The sequence below is a fragment of the Chenopodium album genome, chromosome 4 (genome assembly GCF_948465745.1).
Source record: "Chenopodium album chromosome 4, dcCheAlbu1.1, whole genome shotgun sequence".
Taxonomy (NCBI): domain Eukaryota; kingdom Viridiplantae; phylum Streptophyta; class Magnoliopsida; order Caryophyllales; family Amaranthaceae; genus Chenopodium; species Chenopodium album.
This window is the reverse complement of record NC_137837.1, coordinates 12936168-12953089: the sequence shown is the minus strand read 5'-3', so window position 1 is coordinate 12953089 and position 16922 is coordinate 12936168. Positions and strand designations below refer to the sequence as shown.

At 30.6% G+C, this 16922-nt stretch overlaps 1 protein-coding gene across 1 annotated transcript; it reads left to right on the top strand.

Moving 5' to 3' along the window:
• The first annotated feature begins 2999 nt into the window (after positions 1–2999).
• LOC145627677 (uncharacterized) lies at positions 3000–7950 on the top strand. The gene is made up of 5 exons (XM_081680035.1): positions 3000–3059; positions 3207–3421; positions 4019–4185; positions 4309–4730; positions 7894–7950. Exons 1-5 carry the CDS (start codon positions 3000–3002, stop codon positions 7948–7950), a joined length of 921 nt encoding a protein of 306 aa, XP_081536161.1.
• Positions 7951–16922: the final 8972 nt, after the last annotated feature.

The following is a 16922-nucleotide window of genomic DNA, read 5'->3' as shown; positions in this document are numbered from 1 at the left end:
AACGTCCAATAAAAAAGTATAAAAAAAGGCATAAGGGAAAATAATAATCCCTAATCCCTTGAGTATTTATATTATCCTAAAACTAATCTAAAGATAAATGAATAGAATAAAATAAGAAAAATAGCAATCACATAAGTCGTATTATGATTGGTCGACTAAGGCGATAAGTAGAATCGTATTCGATGAAGCTTGTGAAGGTGGGAAAACGAGGCCCATCACGAGCTGCCAGCCACGCCCAAACCAGCGCCCGCTGGGTATCCATCGGGCCAGACAGAAGCTCGCTCGTGGCTGGGCGTATCGAGCTTCGGGCGGTGGTCGTGTGCTAGTTTGCAGGGCAGATTTGCAGAGGCTGTAACTTTTGTTCTAGAGATTTTATAAAGTTATGTGACCTATCGTTGGAAAGCTCTTCAACTCTAGTTTCCAACACAATTTGAATCGCTTCAATCCAATATGTTAAACTCAAGTTATGATCAAAATAGTGACCAAAGGTCAGTTTTGACACTTTGCAAATCTTTGTTTTTCTTCGTTTTAAACTCAAATTTATTTCCGTAAGATGCATAGCGACCCTTGTGGATGCTGTATTCATTCCTCATGCATATAAATATCAAAATAAGCTTCCACAAACATATATCCTTTATTTAGCAATCCTCGATCCATCGACTTTTCATCCTTTCAATGCCCGATTCTTCCAAAACTACTCCGAAAGCGTCCAAATGACTATGAAATCACCTAAAACATTAAGAAAAATACAAACGAATCGTAATAGAGCACAAAAGAAACAAACAATTGCGACCTAAAAAACGCCTAAAAGACCTAAAAAGCAACTATAAAACTACCATAAACGTGCATTTAAAACCCATATAAATGTGACTCATCAGAATCCTCAAAAGGTCTCGTGGCTTGTTACTCCTTTTGGTGATTTTTACTCCTTTTGTTCTCCATTTTCATCTCTTATTGTTTGGTATATATTAGTGGGTGTGTAAACCTTATGTAAACTGATTTTGATTTATTTTACCCTCAATTATTAATAAGAGAAGATTAAGGGTGGAGTCCTCAAGAGATCCTGTGGTTTTTTACTCTTCATATCGAAGAGGTTTTCCTCGTATAATTATCTATATTAATTGAATTATTATTGCTAGTTTGTGCTTTGTTGAATTGTTGTTGCTGTCCATTAATTGGTTTAGTTGGTGAATTAGTTTGGGTTGATTGGTAAATAATTTTTGGTTGATTATCTTGATTGTGTGACATTGTGGCCTTGTGGCGTTGTTGCGACCCCCTTTCAATCTCTACAATATTGAGTGTGTAGCACGAAATCACTTTAATTTTTACAGGATATAGCATAATTCCTCTGTTCTTTTTAATTGACACGTTTCTTTTTAGTTGACATGTTTCTTTAGTCACGTTTGCTAATGCACAAATTCAACCCTTCATGTCTTTAATTACCGAAAAGAAAAAATTATGAAAAATTGATATTATGTAAATATATATCGTGACGAATATAACAAGATCTCACATGACTATATTTTTTATTATGTATAAAGCACAAAAAACGGTTAAAGGGAAGTGGGTGAATAGTGCTAAAGTCAAAACGTGTCAACTAAAAAAAACGGAGGTAGTATATTTTAGAGTAATAAGTTGTATGAGGAAATATAGTTAACTAAATCACAAATTCTTATATGTAGCTGGCTAGTGTGTCCAGCTATTATAGGGGTTACTTTGTTAGTGTAATATGGTTACTTGGTAGTGTTAAAAGGAGTTACTTCGTCGGTGTTATAGGGTTAATTGATTAGTATTATAGGGGTTATTCGGACAATATTACAGGAGTTACTTGATCGGTGTTATAAGGGTTACTTTGTTATTTTATAAGTGGTCACGCGGTGTGGCCAGCCAAACACAAGATCAGCTGAAAAGACCTTTTTTCTGCGATACACCAAGTCGTCAAGACCATCTTAATTCCCGAAGCTATAATCGTCTATTAAGTTAAAAATTAACCAATCAAATACTTAGTAAAGTGTGTTAATAACTTTGAAACCTAATCAAATTACTAATTTTTGTAGTACGAAAATCTTATACCATATAGAGTATCATGATGTCATTGATGGTGAAATCAAACTGCCAATAATAGGCGTTCCGACCCATTATTACGACATATATTACACACTGAATTGCTCCCATGTCTATTATGAATCTACTAGATCGTGGAGAGTTATGATACATTTGCAGCAACATGTCCTTGTAAATTAATAAATAATATTATAAACCAAATTTAAATTATGGAAAGGGATTTATATAAACAAGCTTATATTAGTTAAAAATGAGTTATCATAATGAGTTAATTAAGTAAACTGATAAATTTATTACCTTAATAACAATTAAGGCAGCTAAAAAAACTGTTTTTTTTTTAAGTTTGCCCACCCGGTTCACCGGAGATTAGCTCCGATTATATCCGAATTTGACTCGGGTAGCACACCTGACTTATGGTGGGTGAGTCTCCCAACAAAAGTTTCTTCATATGGTGAGGCTCGAACCTGAGACCTCTCTTAAGCGACATCAAGTTGCTTATCATTTGAGCCAACTTTTGATACCAATATTGATGAAAGGAGATTCAAGGACAATGTTTTATAAAAAGTGGGTTCAAATGATTTTTTGTGGATAATGCAAAAGTGTTGGAAGGATAAGGGCAAGAAAAGGGTAGGCGACTTGTGGCAAATGGGATCCATGATGATTAGCTATGTTGCTTTTTAATCGTCACATTAGTGAGCGATGATGGTAGATCAATAAAGCTTTTGATATATAAACCGAGTGTTTACTTGGTTAGTTATTTTGTGGGTAAATTATGGCATATTTGTCTTACCTTTGTTGAAGTTACAAAACATAATATTCACGGTGTCAAGTTTAGGAAAGATTTTAGATTAAACTATACCCAACTTCAATCCACTATTGGAAGATTTCAGTTTTTGAACTCTATTACAAATATCTCTCAACAAAGAATGACTGAAATGGAAACCTCAATTGTAACTTTAATTCTTATGGTTTGTGAGGTGGCTGAAAAAACACAGGTACCAAATGCGGATATAACACCAAGAAACTTATGGTGATTAAGCACATCTATAATCTATCTATACTATATACTAATATATTCGAAGTGTTATGGAATTTATTAATTTATAAATAATGTTACGTAATTTGTTACGCTATTTGGGTAGAGAGTTCTCCATAATAGCATTGTTGTTCGGGGTAATCTGTTAAAGCGTGGAATGAATGTTGATGAGATTTGCCCTTGCTGTTGTGATAATGTTGAATCCTTGAAGCATGCTCTTTTTCTTTTTCAGGCTGCCCGTATGATATGGTATGTTTCTCCCCTACGCCTTGATCAGGGGCGGACCTTTGTGAAGGTTCACAAGGGCTTGGCCCCTGAAAGGTTTTTGTAAAAAAAATTAAGGTGTATAACTTAAAGCTCAAATATGCTACATTGCCATTTAAGCCAAATTAGCAATACGTCTATTCTTTTGTTATTTAAAATATGATTTTTTTTCTTAATTAATTTATTCACTTGTATCAAACTCTATAATTCATATTTTAACACACCATATAAAAATTAATTACCTCTGTTTTTTTTTTGTTTTTTTTTTTTGCAACTTTGAAATATTTTATATCTCTCAAATAATTCTCCAAAGTTGCAAAGAATATAAAACAGAGGTAGTAAAAAACACATAAATTAATTGTGCTATTTACTATTGAGCAATTTCTATCTTATTCCTGGAGTACCATGAACAAGGTACTCTAGTTCGTATATGTTATTTTTAATAAGTACATATTATTTTATATTTGTATGCTATTTTTTTGTTTAACTATATAAGTGAATAACATATTGTTTTTGTAAAGTAACATAATATTATTTAAGCAAAATAAGATAAGGTTTAGGCAAAATAACTTTATCATTATTAGAATGGAGTATCATTTATATAATACTAACTCTGTTATCAATATTGTCATGCATGATTTATCATGTTAAAAGTTTTTGGCCCCCGATAAAAAAAGTTTCAAGATCCGCCACTGGCCTTGATGTCTCACACATGAATATGAATTCCATTTTGGGTTGGCTGCAAGCTCTGGCTACTATGTACACTAAGATTTCTTGGTGGGATCTTGTTTGGTGTATTCTGTGGGGCATGTGGCTGAGACGTAACGCCTTTTTGTTTGAAAAGAAATATTTTTCGGTGGAGTAGGTCATAGGAAAAGCATCTAGCCTTGTGGCTGAGTTTGACAAGGCAAATGAGTTGAGTGTTTGTATGGTTGGTAATGCAGGCGGGAGTCCCCAATCTTGGTCTCCACCTAGAATGGACACTTTGAAAATTAACTCTGATGATGCGTGTTTTGTTGACAACATTATTGGTTTTGGGGTTGTGATGAGGGATGGGGTGGGGAGTGTAATGGTGGCTACCTGCTGTACAAAGTTGGGTTCTTACGAAATCGAAGCTGCTGAGGCTACTCGTCATGCCTTGTCTATTGCTTTGGAAGCTGGCCTACAACACGTGATTCTTGAGGTGGACTGTTTGAATCTCTATCATAAGCTAAAAAAGGGCTCTTGTGAACTGTCTGATGTTGGTACAATTATTAGTGATATTCTACATTTAGCTAAGCTTCGTATCTCTTTTGACCTCTCTTATGTGGGAAGAAAAGGGAATAATGTTGTTCATAATTTAGCAAATGTTAGAGCAACTCCAATGGTAAGCTAATTATGAAATTAGCTTGCCATGCCACCTAGGATTACAAAGCTAATCTACCTTGTAGCTAATTAATCCCACAATGGTTAAGCTAATTTTCAATAATTTTTTTTATTTATTTTATTTTTTTTTAATTCCCACAATTTGCTAAGCTAATTAGCTTAGCTAAGCAAATAGCTTTGCCCAGCTAATTTGGTAATGCAATTCCAATGGTTAAGCTAATTATTTATTAGTTTCATAAATTGCAAGCTAGTCCTAATTTTACACTGTTGGAGTTGCTCTTAGTAGGACTCTTAGAGATTTAAGGGAGTGGATTGTAAAACTTCCCGCTTCTGTCACCCTTGATGCTACTTGTGATGTAAGAGATGTAACTTAAACTCTCTTTTGTTTTGTTTTAGTGTTGCTCCTTTTGTGTGTCAAAAAAAAATGTTAATATATTACTTTTAGGAGTAGAGCCAGAATTTGTTTATGGGCAAACATAATATATGTATTATTATACTCTATTACAAATTGAACTATAACACACTTAACATAAAAGGTTGTAATGTTTAATTCATAACCAAAACCAAAGGGATGTCATGGCTCATGCCAGCTTCCTGGTTCCGCCACTGATTACTTCATCAATTATTATTTAACTTTTTCAATATATTTAACTACATCTATTTTAAGTATAGTATGTTGAAGCTTGAAAGTTTTGATGGTGATGAATTTAAACTAAGCAAACTTCGAATCTAATAAGAGTTTTCTAAGTGTTGTGATCTAGACATGTGAAGTTGACTTTGAAAGTGGAAGAGTAACTTTGTTTATCAAGACATTCTAGAAAGCTCAAGGAAAGTTAAGATAGAGAGAAGAAGAGTTCCCTCACAGGAACTAATAAAGTTCCTTTACAGGAACCTAAAGACGGCAAGGCATGAAAGTGAATTGGTCGTCTGCGACAAAGACAACAATTTCTGAAAAACTTGGTCTGCGAATTTCAAGTTTAAGACTGGAAGAATATTGACGACATGAACTTAGTCCTGGATTGCGTGAAGCCTAAGTATCCTACGTGATTAAAGTATTGGCGCAACAATTTAGTTTAAATAATGTTTCATCTTTAGAAATTGTTGTAAATATGTTAAGTAGGTTATGCATGAGATTTATTAGAAAATATGACAAAAGCTTGGCAAGCGTATTAGATTTAGAAAATTAAAAAGATAATTTTTAAGAAAGGATTTTCATTGGAAAAAGATTTATTTTCTTAAAAACTGATTATCTGAAAGGATTTTATTCTGTAAGATTATTTATCTTTATTAAATTTTCCTAAAAGATTTTCTTCAAAGATTTACTTAAAATCGTGTTTTTAGATTAAGGAAAAATTACATGTTTATCTTTTAAAACCCTACTTTCTATACAAGCTAGACTTGTATATATAGTAGAAATCTGAAAATACATTTTTGCGAGTTTATGCATGAAGAATCTCTAAGGGTGCTTAATTGTGTAAGTTTGCCAAGCCTTTAGCTTTGTCATAGTATTTTCGGATTTCATGCATTGCTTGCCTCTCATATAATAAGTCTATACTTTGTAATTGGTTGGGATCTTGGGTGTGTTATTGTATCAAATCTTTGCATACAATAGTGAGATTTGTACTTAGGAAGTACGAGTGAGTCTAGGTCAAGGACATAGACTGGGTAGGATAGAGTCCTACTCTGTAGCAAGTTCATTATGGAACTTGTGAGTAAAAGGTTTGATTATAATAGGTTTGTAACTTGTAAGGTTTGCCCTATTACAGTGAATTGGTTTTGTTTGGAAATCCTTTAGAAGGGTCGAGGTTTTACTTCCAGTTGGGCCCCGGAAGGTTTCCTCGTAATACATTGTGTGCTTTTCTAGTTCCTTTAACGTTTCTTTACATTTTGCGAAAAATAGTCATTAGGAACTCACATACAATTCGCCCCCCCCCCCCCCTCTTGTAGTGTTCTTCTGAACTAACATAGTACCAATAAATTAATCATTATAAGGTTACATATGCGAAATTGATCTAAAATCTAATTTATACAAACAATAAATTATTACTTACATGTACAATGTATGTAAAAAATAATACTATCTTCGTTACAGGTTATGTGCAACGATTTGACATAAAGTAGAGAGGAAAAATGTCTAATCGTTGCACATAACCTGTAACGGAGGTAGTATAATTTAAAAATATGTATCATTTTGTAGTTGATAATTTGTGAGTTAATATAAAGTATTATTTTGACTTATAGATAATTGCAACTAATTTGAAATTTACTTAAATACTTTTCTATTACATAAAGCTTGTTAATTTATTGTAACGAGTTTCTTTTGATTAGGCGGGAGAGTTTAAAACAAACATAACTGATTTTGGAGATCGGTGCGATTATAGCCATTATTGGAGCTATAATTCTTACCTTTTATGAGGGAATTGTTCTAAATTTTGCACCTCGTAAGCTATAAGTTCCCGAGGTTGTCCACATATATCCTAAGAGGGAAGAGCCACGTTGAAATATCATGATTATTACGGCATTCTTGCAGCTATTGACAACTCTTTCTTTTTAGCATTGTCAAATTTAATTAGAGTTACTAGTGTCTTTTATTTAAATTTTGTTAACTTTACCTCTTCTATACTTAGGTACCATGTTTCTCATAAAATTCAATGTGTATGGTTTGATTAACATTTTAGAGCAAGTAATTAGAATGCTACACAAATTCTCCAAGGGCTTCAAGGATAATATTGGGAATGGGAGCAATTTAATATGTCATATTTGCCGTAATTAAGGATAAAAAATAGGGATATTGGCAAATTATTTTCACCATGATGTGTTATCTTAAGATTATCAATATATTATTTTTTAAGCTATTATTAAAAAATGTTTTATTTGATGATTAATAATCTGATTTAATTGGTTTAATTGTAGGCAATTACCTCTTCTGGTCTCTAATGATGATTTTAGCTACATGGTGTAATGCGAAAATAGCTCATATTTTATAACTACAATGTTTAGACTACTCACCTTCATAATAGTTTTTATACTTAGCCCATTCATTTTAAATAGCCCCTTCACTTATGAAGGTACATATTTTTAATAATGCTGCCATTATTTAGATTAATAAATAAAAAAAATGTAGCAAATGTTTCCTAATTAATATCGTGTTTTTGTTTTTGCAGCATGATTGGATTCATTGTTGTACTTATAACAGGATTTTATCTTGTGATTTGAGGTAACAAAGATATAGCAAGGATATTTCCTCCAGAGATGAGGAGGAGAGGACGTAAAAGTTAATTCACACTTGGGTTCTTTTCTCCAACATCCTCTTATTAGGGTCTGTTCTGATTTACTAAACTGAACTGATGGAGATGAACTGAACTGAACTGATGGAGATGAACTGAACTGTTTATCAGAGAACGAAATTAGGAACTGGACTAATTGGAGCTGAACTGAACTGAACTTAACCTGAAGAGAACAGACCCTTAATTTGTTGCATTTTTTTTTTTTTGAAATTTGTATCGAACTGTGTATGGAGGAGTATGGATGATATCATTTGACAAGAAAGATAATCTCAAGTACTTGGATTATTAGTGGATAGTTAGGGACTATTTTTTTTTTTTATTGTAAGGATGATATTACATTAATTTTATTGTAAGGCGATCCATTTAAGGGTAACTTTAACTATTTTTATGCTAACTTAACCCCTTAAAGGGTAACTTTTAATTTGTCGTTAGTTTGAATTTTATTTTAACGTGTAATTTCTTATAGATGCATGATTACGTACTATAAAGACTAATATGATTAATCTAATACGAAGTACATAATAAGGTTTTTGTAAGATGAAATTTACTATTAGAAAATAATAGCTTTTGAAGCATAAATGGGAAACTTTGAATACTTTTAAGGTAACTTTAACTCGTTTTACAATAAATTAACGTAAATTCGCCTTTTTAAAGAATTTGTGTTTTTTCAATATAAAAGAGTGCGTTGATTTTGAGGGTGGTACTCATGGTAGATTTGAAGCAAAAAAGCTACACATACATCCAATGTATGTGTATGTAGGAGCCACATACATTATTATATGGCAGCATATTATTGGTAGTTAATATGGCCCCAAACTCCACTAATTGTAAATTTTCATTCAAATTTGAATTGAAATTTTTTATTTAATATAATGTTTAAAATTCAAATGTTTTGTCATTTCCAAAGCTAGTAATTTAATATATTTCTATTTTTATTTTTATTTTTTTATTTTTTTTTATTTATTTAAGAAAACTGTTCATTTCTTTATGAACATCGTTCTAGAGAAATAGCTAAAGGGTGACCATGGAAGGTGGGAAAAAAAAACTTTGAATCTGCTTCATTATCGTTATATAATCTTGAAAGACATCCTCAGTCAAATTAATCGATGTAATTGGACAAATTAATCGAATTTAATTGGAAAAATTAAACCACGTGAGATTATTAAGAATTTCAAGTTTTAATTAAGAATGTAAATTGGTGTAATTATTTTCAACTTTTATGGGGCTGATGAATATGGTGAATGATGAAGGAGGAGGCCAAAGTTCAGAGATTCAAAGCAACCAAAAAAAAAGAAAGAAAAAGAAATAGGTAAGAGAAACAGAATAAAATTGTGGAAACTAGTGTAATTATTTGCAATTACAATGATTTATTTTTCCACCATTAATCGTCTCCAAGGAAATGGGCCTATTTGCAGAATATATCCTTTATCTACCGGACTACTGAAATGAGTCTTCTTGTTCTTCTTCTCGATTTCAAATGATTTTGTATTTTGAGTTGGAATTACAATAATTGTTAAAGATACAAAATTAACCTATTGATAAATAAATAAATATGACATTTGAAGGCCGATAACAATAATAGTTGTAAATGGTGTAAGGTCGTGGACAATGGCGAAAACCCCCCAATAATTTCAAACATTGTTGTTTGATAGTATTTTAGTAACACAAGAAGTTGTCTTTGGTAAGCTCATATCTTAAAACGACACAACAGTTCATAATATAATGTTTGAAATTTTTTAAGTAACTCAAGAAGCTATGTGATGAAAGCTAGCTTTAATTAATTGATAGATATGCAAACATTGACATGTTGTTACTGATTTCGATTCTTCACTGGCACATATTTTTCTATTTTATACCTTTTGTTGTAACCCTTACAATGATCTTGTGCGATTATTTTTTTAATTATAGTTACAAAAGTAGAATTTGTAATTTTAAATCAACATTAGTCTTAGCTTGTGTAATTGTATTTGTTTCAAATAATTTCATGTTATGAGAAAAAAAAAATAAAAATAAAAAAAAGTCGTTCTTATCAAGTCCTTAGAGATCTATAGTACTATATAAAGAGAAAGGCCATTTTGGTTGATAAATTTGACTTTTCCCAAAATGCCCTTTTCTTTATGCATAATTACATCTTAAAAAAAAAAAAAACTTCCTTTAGGCGGTATATTCAACAAAAATAACTTCTCTTAGGCGGTTATTAGCCTATTTATTCGGTTTACTTACCACTTCAAAACTTCTCTTTTGTTGTTTTGCATACTATTCAATTGCATACATTTATATACTATATATATACTAATACATTTGCATCACTTTTTCTCATGTTAGTTTTTCTTTTTATTTCGTCTTTTACTTTTATAGATCTTTCCTTTTTCCTTTCCTTTTTTCATGGGTATAATGACTATAATCTAATGGTTTATACAATAATTATATTATATAATTATACTTTTTTTTTTTTTTTTTTTTTTTTTTTTTTTTTTTTTTTTTTTACAGAATAGATATACTGATTTCAGTTCACTTTTCATTTTATATAGTACGTCGTACTAATCTTTCCTTTTTTTCATGGGTTATAATCTAATATTTCATACGTTAAGTAATTATTTATATACGAAGTAGGTTGACAAAAAATATTTATATATTTAAGTTGCATCACTTTTTCAGGATTTCATTGTAATCTAAATCTTCCACTCACTAATTTTACATGGATAATTTTTGTAAGTATCTTCAGTTGTTCTTCATTATTTCTTTAAGTAAACTCGGATAAATTTTATATCGATCCGCAATACTTTGTTATTTACATAGAAAATTTGTAGGTGGCTTAATATTAAGAATTTTTCTACGTACTTGGATAATTTGTTGAATACTTTGTTAGTTTATATATATATATATATATATATATATATATATATATATATATATATATATATATATATATATATATATATATATATATATATATATATATATATATATATATATATATATATATATATATATATATATATATATATATATATATATATATATATATATATATATATATATATTTCTGTATAGTTGATTTTTTGTAATTTAATTTGTCATTTGTTTTGGTTAGAGGAAGTAAAAGGTTAAAGCAACTCCAATGGTAAGCTACAAAGGCTTGTAGCTTGCTTTGCCATGTCAACTTTTAGAGGTACAACCTTTTTAAGCTAAAAAGTACTTCAATGGTAGTTGTAGCTTGATTTTCCACATCAATATTATTTTTATTTAAAATTGTAAAAATAAAAAAAATAAATAATTAAAAAAAATAATAAAAAATAACTATGAAAAGTGAAAGATACAGATTACAATCATTACATTACGAGTGAATTTGTTACGTAAAACCTATTGTCTTGTAAACTCCTATTAAAAAAAAAATAATAAAAATAAAAATAAAAAAATCTTCTCACCAAAAAAAAAGGTCAATATCACTTATCTATATGTCAGTTTTTTTTAGGAGACTTTTGAAATTTTGAAATAAATATTAAGAAATTTTGAAATAAAAACTTTGGGTTGTTCATCCTCAATACATATGTCAGTTGATAATAATGAAAATAATATCTTAATATTTATTTTTGTAGAAAAAGATAAAAAATGATATTTTTAATTTAATTTATAAATGTTTAATATCTTTAAGCAGTGTAGCTTAACTCGGCAGTACTACTCAAGAGAGCAGGTATTTTAATAGTGCTCCAATGGTTAAGCAACATTTTTATTATTTTTCATATTTGCAAGCAAGTCCTTAAAAAACACCATTGGAGATGCTCTTATGGCCTATTACAGTGGTTGCCAAAGTTTCGGTTAAATTTGATTGTTTTTTGGTTGGTAATTTTGGTATGAAGTAGTAAATATAATTTATTGATCAAGTGATTGCAATTGATTATTTAGTAATATTTTATAAGTATTCGCTCTTTATTAATGCGCACAGTTTTTATTTTGGGAGAAAATTTTAAGTTTGATAACTAATAAGGAGAAAATCTTAAAAGTTTCGGTGTATTAATTCATCTTTGAATGGAATAAATATTAATTAGAAACATCAATAAGATTTGGAAGGATATAAGTATATACGGAGTAGTGTTTTTTTAACATGTTGAGTTATACGATATGTTTTCTCATTACACATGAATTTTTCTAAATAATATTTAAACTATTTAAAACATCTTATATTTTTTGCACGCATTGCGTGCGCCTCTAACCTTGTTTAGATAATGTGAGAAAGACATAATAAATGGAAAGTAATAAGATATGAAGGAGAATTAGTAAAGCAAATCTAGTAAATAACAATATACTTTCACATCAATAATAAGCGTTGAATAAGATCACAAAGAAGAATTAGTAAAGGTAATCAAGTTAACAACAATAATATAATATATAATAGACTTGTAAATTGAATTATTTAGGTCCTTTATATCAATTTGTCATTCCTTTTTGATTTATCATAACATATTTCGATCTACTCCGTATTATATTTCAGTTTAGGCTTTGTTTGTTTCAATATTAGTAAAAAAAAAAGAAGGGAAAATAAAATAAAGAAAAACTATATCATCCAATGTTCTAGTTTGATATTAATGGGTTGTCAAGCTGTAAAAACTAGGTAATGGACAATTTAGTTCCCTCTAGGTTTACTCTTTGGGAGGGTTTTTTTGGTTCCCTTTAAGGTTTCTTCTTAGGAGGGTTTTTCTAACCTCCATTGCTAGATTTTTTCTACTTTTTTTGAAGGTTTTCTTTCAGTCTTTTCTTTTCTCTTTTTTTTTTTTTTTTTTTTCTGATCTCAATTGTAAATTTTTGTAGGAGTTTCCACCAGTGTTTTTACCGGTGGTAAGCCCCAAAAAACTTTTAAATTGCTTTCAATGGATCTAGTCTTTATGATGGTGCTTATTTTATTAGGCTTAATTTATTTTTTTGTTCGTCTGCTAAAGATTGAAGATTTAGGGTTTCGCGGTCTTCAAAAGTATCTAGAAGGCCATATGAGTTTTTTCACCTAAGCAACTACTAATCCGTGGAACTCAAGCCGAATTAGTGCTAACTCACAGATTGTATTGCTTCAGATGAAGTTTTTATTAAGGCGATCGTTGATCAAATCTGCAATGTAACTAGTTGTAAGTTAATTTGTACTTGTGTTGGAATTTTAGATTTCCTGGGAATTTTTTGTGAGTGTCGTTTGGTTATTATTCATAAATGAAATCTCTTTTCTTCTTGTAAAAAAAATGTTCTATTTTGATATAAGTAAAGGAAAAGAATAGAATACACTATTATTATTCTTTCAAAAAAAATAAAAAAAAAATTGAAGAGAATCTATTATTTATTACTCCCTCCGTTTCATAATTAAAAGTCAATTTCTAACATTTATTACTCACATAATAAAGAAAAATAGGCTTCTAATTATAAAACAGAGGGAGTATCATTGTAGACACTCATTTGTGTGTCCCCAAAACCAAACCCAGTGATGAGTACCTTTCACGTCAAATCATAATCGAATGAGCTGAAAGTGTGGAAAGTCTAGTGTTGCGGTTAGTTTTTAATTCTTTTCTTTCTCTTTGTTTTTGAAAACCTATTTTAAGAAAACAATCAATCCAGTTTGGTTTGGTCCATGACAAGGGTCCAATAATAGTATAGTTGGGTCGGGTTCGAAAAGAGCTTTCCAACGATGTGTTATAAGCCCAATTCCGATGAATAATGAGGAAGTTATGGCCAAAATAATAAACTGGGTCCGGTTTGATATTTATATGCGGCCCAATAATCTAGAGGAGGGCCTAATATTGATTTATCATTCATAATTTAATTAGCATTGATAAATTGACTTTAGTTGACTTTTAAGAGTTTTAATTAGAATAAAAGAAGTGTTTTTAAGGAAAATATAATTTTACCCTCTCGTACAGCTAAATTTTATCAAAATAAGAAAATGCGTGGAAATTTATTTCCAGCGTCTGGCTGGCGACAGGACCAGCGTCTGGCGACAGACCTGGCATCTGGCGACAGACCTAGTGTTTGGCGCTGCACTCCAGCGTTTGGCGACAGGCGCGTGTTTGGCGTTGCGGTCGTGTTTTATTCTTTTCAAAACTCTGATTTGTTTTTTATCATATCCGGCTGATTTTCTCTATAAATAGCCTCCTAAAACCTCCGTTTTCAATCACCAAGTCTCATCAAGAATCTCTTGATTACTCTCTCCCTCTCTCTCTCTCTCTCTCTCTCTCTTTTCTAAACTAGCTTTTGCACACAAAATTCTGCATTCACAAGATCTAGAAACACCTAGCCAAGTTCGAAGTTGTCTTCGCTCTAGACGTGAAAGGTTTTAATTTCTGAGGGTTTGGTCCCAAATCTCTCTTTTGATTATTTAATTTAATTGTTTGATTATTATTTTTCTTGAAGTTACTAACGTGTGTATTTTGTTATTAGAAAGAGGTACGAGGCATCCAAGTAAGTGCTTTAATTGATTTATTGATATTATGATATAGAAATCATGTTTAGGTTGTTATTTTAATTTCTAGTATCATGTTAGGATGTTTTGATCTTCCTACTTCCTAGTATCATGTTTAGTGTAATAACTATAATTTCTAATATCAAATATGACAATTGTGATTCCTGCGATGCTTCCTATTCGTTTCCTAATATTCATGTTAGTATCATGTTAGGGCTAAAGCTTTGATTTTTATGTTTAGTGACATGCTAAGGTTTGTTATTAATCTTGTTAGTATCATGCCTAGGATCTTGCAATTATTATGCTTTAACATGATTATGATCATGATCGTGATTATTATTATAATTATGTTGATTATGATTATTATTATGTTGTTTGATGTTTATTATTTTTTATTGCTTGATCACGCCTTTTATGCATGTTTAAAGGGAATTGGTACTTGTAATCACGCTTAATAAGATAATTAATAATCTTATTTAGGGTTAATATGATTATAATTCAAGTGAACGCCAATAATAGTTTTGTTTGTGCATTAATATTCAACCAACATAGATAAATAGGTTTAGGGTAAACCTAATGATTGCATGTTAGTCAGAAAGTGCACATGAATACGATCAGAATAAAGTAGAGGCCTATTATTAGGGCAGGTTCAATCTCTTTTAGGTTGGATTTGTACCTTCATCCCCGAACTTCCAGTCATGGTTCCAGACCTATTGGAGTTAACAATCTCCTGGATCGTTAAGGGGTGTAACCTTCACCTTATGAACGGTTTACAAATTCCTAAAACTTGTTGGCGACTCTTTTGCTCTATCTTCTTTCCCTTTGGACGCCATCATGCTTAACTGTATGATCACAGTGGGGTTCAAGTTAGGGGTAATGCTTGAAATATTTCCTACAATCATATTAATAAAGGAAGAGAAGGGAGGGAAAAACTAATTTTAAACTTGAAATATTTAATTTCTTTCTTTCCTCCCAAATTCCTCCAATTTTGGGAAGAAAATGAAAGATTTTGTGAATGAGACTTTTCCTTCCATTTTCTTCATTTCTTATTAAAAACAGAAGATTATGGGTGGACTTCTGAAAAGGTCTCGTGGCTTTTTATTCCTTTTGGTGATTTTCACTTCTTTTGTTCCCTATTTTCATCTCTTTTGGTGATTTCAATTCCTTTTGTTCCATTTTCATCTCTTATTGTTTGGTACATATTGGTGGTTGTATGTAAACCTTATGTAAACTGATTTTGATTTTATTTTACCCTCAATTATTAATAAGAGAATATTAAGGGTGGACTTCTCAAGAGATTCTGTGGTTGTGTACTATTCACATCGAAGAGGTTAGTTTTCCTCATATAATTCTCTATATTGATTGAATTATTATTGCTTGTTTGTTCTTTGTTGAATTGTTGTTGCTGTCCACTACTTGGTTTAGTTGGTGAATTGATCTTGGCCTGGTGAATTAGTTTGGGTTGATTGGTAAGAGTATTTGGTTGATTATCTTAATTGTATGACATTGTGGTGTTATTGTGACCCCCTTCGTTCCAATCCCTACAATATTGTATGTGTAGCACGCAACTACTTAATTTTTACAGGATATAGCATATATTATAGAGTAATAAGTTGTAAGAGAAAATATAGTTAATTAAATCACAAATTGTTATATGTGGCAAGCCACACCGTGTGTCCAACTATTAATATAGGGTTACTTTGTTAGTTTAATATGGTTACTTGGCCAGTGTTAAAGAAGTTACTTCGTCAGTGTTATAGGGTTACTCGGTTAGTATTATAGGGGTTACTCGGACATTATTAGATGAGTTACTTGGTCGGTGTTATAAGGGTTACTTTGTTCTTTTATAAGTGGTTGCGCAGTGGCCAGCTAGCCACATACAAGATGAACTGAAAAGACCCATTTTCCGCGATACACCAAGTCGTTAGGATCATCATGAGTTCCGAAGCTATAATCGTCTATTAAGTTAAAAATTAACAAATTAACCAATCAGTTACTTAATAAAGTTTATTAATAACTTATAAACGTAATCAAATTACTAATTTTGGTAATACGAAAATGTTATACCATGTAGAGTGTCATGATAGTGAAATCAAACCGTCAATAAATTGCTCCCATGTCTACTATGAATACACTAGATTATGGAGAATTATGATACATTTGCAACAACATGTCCTCTAGATTAAAAATAATATTATAAACTAAATTTAAATTATGAAAAGGGAGGTATATAAACAAGCTCATTAGTTAATAATAACTTATCATAATTAATTAATGTAAATTGATAAATTTAATACCTCAATAACAATTAAGGCAGCTGAAAAAACATAGCTACCAAATATGGATATAACACCAAGAAGCTTATGCTGATTGAGCACATCTATAATCTATCTATACTATATACTAATATACTTACATACTTCATAGTGTTAAGGGATTTATTAATTTTTAAATGATGTTACGTAATTTA

Bases quoted from the DNA above. Each gene is read 5' to 3' on its own strand.
- LOC145627677 (XM_081680035.1), top strand. From the start codon at position 3,000: ATGGAAACCTCAATTGTAACTTTAATTCTTATGGTTTGTGAGGTGGCT. The intron at 3,422-4,018 runs GTTTTTGTAAAA...TCATGTTAAAAG, and splicing joins AAGGGCTTGGCCCCTGAAAG to TTTTTGGCCCCCGATAAAAA. The intron at 4,731-7,893 runs GTAAGCTAATTA...TTGTTTTTGCAG, and splicing joins ATGTTAGAGCAACTCCAATG to CATGATTGGATTCATTGTTG.